General features: G+C 33.1%; 1 protein-coding gene across 2 annotated transcripts; it reads left to right on the top strand.

The window, feature by feature from the left end:
- The first annotated feature begins 1,169 nt into the window (after positions 1-1,169).
- On the top strand, positions 1,170-4,987 carry LOC21398166 (NAC domain-containing protein 73). 2 transcript variants are annotated; one of them, XM_024175293.1, is made up of 4 exons: positions 1,170-1,182; positions 1,603-2,308; positions 2,531-2,720; positions 3,957-4,987. In XM_024175293.1, exons 2-4 carry the CDS (start codon positions 2,114-2,116, stop codon positions 4,628-4,630), a joined length of 1,059 nt encoding a protein of 352 aa, XP_024031061.1. In that variant the 5' UTR covers positions 1,170-1,182; positions 1,603-2,113; the 3' UTR covers positions 4,631-4,987. The 2 variants fall into 2 exon arrangements, with proteins under 2 accessions (XP_024031061.1, XP_010111169.1); XM_010112867.2 differs by lacking the exon at positions 1,170-1,182 and having other exon boundaries at positions 1,585-2,308.

Here is a 4,987-nt window from a genome sequence, read left to right as displayed (position 1 = left end):
ACACGACACGACCACTTTACGGGTTGACACGACACGAAAATTACCCATGACACGATATTGACCTGTGAACGCGAAATTGACACGAAAATTATATATTTTTCTTTAGTTTTTTACATATTAGAAATAACTTAAAATTCATAACACGTTAAAATACAATAACATCCATCAAAATTAAACAAATAATAGTATAAAATTTTTAGTATAACTATCATGATATCACAAGTTAATAAAATCTAAAATATGTAATGAAATATATATATATATATTAGTTTTTACGAGTTTCGTGTCATATTCGGGTTAGGCGGGTCCAACTCAAAATTGACATGTATTTTTTTTGTCAATTTAAGGTCGACCCAATTATGACTCGAACATCTTTTTTCTTAACTTTAACCGGTGAAATTCGTATTATCGTGTCGTGACCTATATTGCCGGTTCTAGTATTTTATGATCTTTCTTAAAAGATGTTCACAGTAGTGAAAACTTGTTCCTAATAAAGCGTGTTTTTCTGAACATATCCTCATGACATCTAGTCCTAATGTGAAGAATATTGGTCATAAAAAATTAACTACATCAACACCAAGAATCGCCAAGGCCAAAGTATCATCAATCCAATTAGGTCGTTGGTATTATTTTTTAAAGATTACTTAGCAATATCTAGAAAGTTTGATCAGGTTTGAAACTATGAATTGAAACGAAGAAAATGATGAGTCTCACAAAGATCAATTACGCGGGGCATTTTGTGAGAACTCCCAAACAACCTCTGGCTTTCTTTTTATAAAATTAATGCGTCAATTAATTTTGACAAAGTATAGAGAGAGAGAGAGAGAGAGAGAGAGAATAATGAGAGAAAGAGACCGTAACGAATGGCGACTCCTTGCTTCACATTAGAAGTCTGCTTGAAGAAACGGATTAATATGGGAATGCAAATAAGTTTGGTATGTATATATGTACCTATAATATACTATATTAATATGTACGTATACGTCATATAGTTCTAGTATATATATATATATATATATATATATTAGTTATATTCTTGGTTTGTACATTGTAGGTATATGTCTCTATGAATATTCGAATAGCTTTAAGGACACTCAAGGTTGACACTGCAGCTAAAGCCCCAACCCAACCAAAGCTCGTATCCTTTTCTAAAGAGGTGAAACGTCCCTAAAGAATCACCAGGTTGCCTTCTATCCACGCTCTTAAACTACTCTTTTTTTTACCGTAATAGCCAGATTTTTATTTTATTTTTTTTGCCTTAATGGCTATACATATTAACTTCTTGGATAAGTTTTTTTAATTTAAATCTTAAATGACTTTATATATATATATATATGTAGATATAAGTATGTTTGACACCTTGTTGGAGAAGGAGAAAACCACACGAGAAAAATATTAATAAAAAAAACTAAAAATACATCCGAAGACTGCATTATTTTATTATAATACAAGCGTACATAGACAAGCATAACCAAAACTTGACGTCCAAGCAACCTTTTCTATTTCTGGAAATTTTATTTATTCTTCTTCTTCTTTTGTAGCTTCTATAGCTAACCTTTTTCCTCTCTCTCTCTCTCTCTCTCTCTCTCTCTCTCTCTCTAGGAAACAGTTTAGTATCGCAGAGCTTCCTATAGAGAACTCTCACGCCTCAAAGAGCTCTCTCTCTCTAGGAAACAGTTTAGTATCGCAGAGCTTGCTATAGAGAACTCTCACGCCTCAAAGAGAATAGTCGGACTTGGAAAAAAAAAAAAAAAAAAAAGAGTGAAAGAATAAAATTCTTTCCTATCTCTGACATCAACCAAGAAGAATTAAATGGAAGAAGATCAGCAATAGAGAGAAGTCGTCGTGGAAAACGTGCTATAAAAGTGACTAGATTCCTTTACGTTTTTGCTTTCTTCTTTTTCTTTCATTTTTTTTTTTTCCTTCTTTTAATCCTTGGGGTTATCCAATTATAGTGTTTCCGTGGATATAATTTCTGAAGAGTTCGGTTTTGTTGTATAATATACTGGAGGAAATTATAGGAGATCAAAAAACAATATTGGAGCTTTGGGATGAAACTCAAAGCAAAAATATTGAAAATTATAAAGATATTATTACAAGATCAACAGAAGAAATGACTGCATGGTGCAATGAGTCGGATGAGGAGAGGGCAATTAATCAGTTAATTTCTCCCAACGATGCCACAGTTTCTAGATCTCTTAGCATAAATACCACCACCAAAACTATTACTTCTACCACTACTTGTGCTGACGAATTAAGGACCATAACCTGCCCTTCTTGCGGTCACCATATACAGTTCCAAGACCAGGTAATTATCTTTTTTTTTTCCTTGTCCTTTTGTTGTTCCTTGATTAATCTTCACTTAGTTTTTAATTTGGTTATTTATTTTCGGGATTTTTTTAAAGTTCAAGACCAGGTAATTAATTATCTTATTTTTTTCAAACCCTTTAATTTTCTTTTCCTCTTTTTGGTTATTTATTTTAGTATTTTTTTTTTTGTTATAATGATAATTATGTGAAAAAATTAACAGCCGGGGATTCATGATTTGCCGGGGTTACCAGCTGGGGTGAAGTTTGATCCAACTGACCAAGAAATTCTTGAACATTTGGAGGCCAAAATACTCTCTGATTCGCGTAAGCTTCATCCTCTAATAGATGAATTTATACAAACGCTTGAGGGAGAGAATGGAATTTGCTACACTCATCCAGAAAAACTACCAGGTCAGTTCTTTTGTTTAATTATTTTGTAACTAGTAGGTTTAATTTGTTAAATAACCTCCTTAATTATGTGTCTAACTTTGGGGTAATTATAAAAGTCGTACACGGGACGACTATTTTGATTATATTTGTTCATTCGGCAAAAGAAACTTTCTTTTTTTTTTTTTTTTTACTTTTTTCTTTTGAGATTTCCTAGAAACTATTTTGAGTCTCAAAATAGAGAGATTTTTTATAATCAGGAAATGACAAATTAAAAAGGTGCGTCATTTTATATCGACTGCAAGAAGAAGTATATACACTATTGTTGCTTCTTTGATTTGCTTGATTTTCTTTCCTAGATATTCTCGGAAAAGTAATACACTCAAATTATATTTAAGTGATCAAAATTCCCTGTTTTTCATTTTTGTTTCTTGAAAAAAAAAATGCCCTTAAGAATTTGGTTATAATTTTTAAAGATCCTTACAATTTATAAATGGACTTAATTACGTCTCCCATAGTCGATGTCAAATTGAAAGAATATAAAACCCAATTCATCAATATTATATATGCGTGTAATATTGCCTGATAAGTATTACCTCAAACTGATGATAGATATATACTAATAAGGAAAACATCTTGATCGTTTTAGCCTTAACGTTCTTAAAACCTCCTAGAGTTGCTTTCAAAGTTCAATGGCTTTACATCAAAATATTTACTTCCCATTAATGGACCGGCTCATAATTTTGAAAGCGAATTTGAATTTCACGAAACACGTTAGTCTTAAATCAACTGATCACTTGATCTTGATCAAAAGTTCCAAAACAAAAATATATCACCTCTATACTCCTTTGGTTTAACTTGGAAAAGTTACATACATACGTATATGCGTGCATGCAAATATAAATTCCAAGAAAAGAATAACAGTAATTCTTGATAGATAAAAAAATATAATTGAGTTATTGGATTAACAGGCAATATTTAGGAGTCAATCTAGCTAGTTGGGATGTTCCACGAATAATCTTTCAAAAAGAAAGAAAGAAAAAAAAAAAAACCTCTCTTCTCATTAGTTAGTTAGTTAGTATCATTCTCTTTGTTTGACCAACTTAATCTTCCAAATTTACTGCTAGTAGTAGCCTCTCAACATATACATAAACATTCTCTCCATTCCACAAGTTAAAGCATGTTTTTCCAATATATATAATATAAAAACATGAGTACTTCCTTTAATTACTTCTTGTTGAAACTTTTCTGACCGCACAGGAGTAAGCAAAGACGGGCAAATCCGGCACTTCTTCCATAGACCTTCAAAGGCCTACACTACCGGCACAAGGAAACGCAGAAAGGTTAACACCGACGAAGACGGGAGCGAAACTCGATGGCACAAAACGGGGAAAACAAGGCCGGTTTTCGTCAACGGCGGAGTGAAAGGATTCAAGAAAATCTTAGTCCTGTACACCAACTACGGCAGGCAAAGGAAGCCGGAGAAAACCAACTGGGTCATGCACCAATACCATCTGGGTAATAACGAGGAAGAAAAAGATGGAGAACTTGTGGTCTCAAAGGTTTTCTACCAAACACAGCCTAGACAATGTGGTTCTAGCACTATCAAAGACCATGTTGTTTCATTTGACACAAATATAAACATAAGGAGTGGACTTATTCATGATCACCATAACATTACTAGCCCTCTAGCAAAGAAAGCTGCTCTTCATCACCATCATCATCATCATGTGGAGTATAATTATAACCCTAATTCATTCATTGATTATCATGATCATCATCATCATCATCATCATCATGAGGAGGGGTCCCACAATAATGGAGAAAGCCCACCACAGCTGATCCCTAATTTGGTTGTCCAAGGTGACGGGTCGTCGTTTATTCATCGATTAACCGCTGAGGCAAGCAAAGGAAAGCTTGAGAGGAAAATGTAGTGACGCAAGAGCTTTTGGTAGGGTAAACAATGACAATGACTGTTGTATAGTTGTTGTTGTTGTTGTTGTTGTTTTTTAAGTTGCTACGTAACACTCAAATAAGTTATTGGAGGAAAAGAAGAAAGGTTTACTCCGAATAAAGATGAATTAATGGCTTCCAAGTGATTAGGTCGTAGAAGATTTGGCTACGAATATTATATTATTGAGGGTATGTTCTAATTGGATTTTGTGAGCAAGTTATGGGCAAATATTAATATACGAGTGTACAGGTAAGTGTTTTCTTTGTTCTTACAAACTTTTATCACATGTTTAGTCTTAAATAGGTTTTAGATATTCATCCTTATGTTTATTTGTACT

Source organism: Morus notabilis, unplaced genomic scaffold (assembly GCF_000414095.1).
Source record: "Morus notabilis unplaced genomic scaffold, ASM41409v2 Scaffold744, whole genome shotgun sequence".
NCBI classification, from domain to species: domain Eukaryota; kingdom Viridiplantae; phylum Streptophyta; class Magnoliopsida; order Rosales; family Moraceae; genus Morus; species Morus notabilis.
Note: the sequence above shows the minus strand (reverse complement) of the source record. Positions and strands in the feature narration are given on the sequence as shown.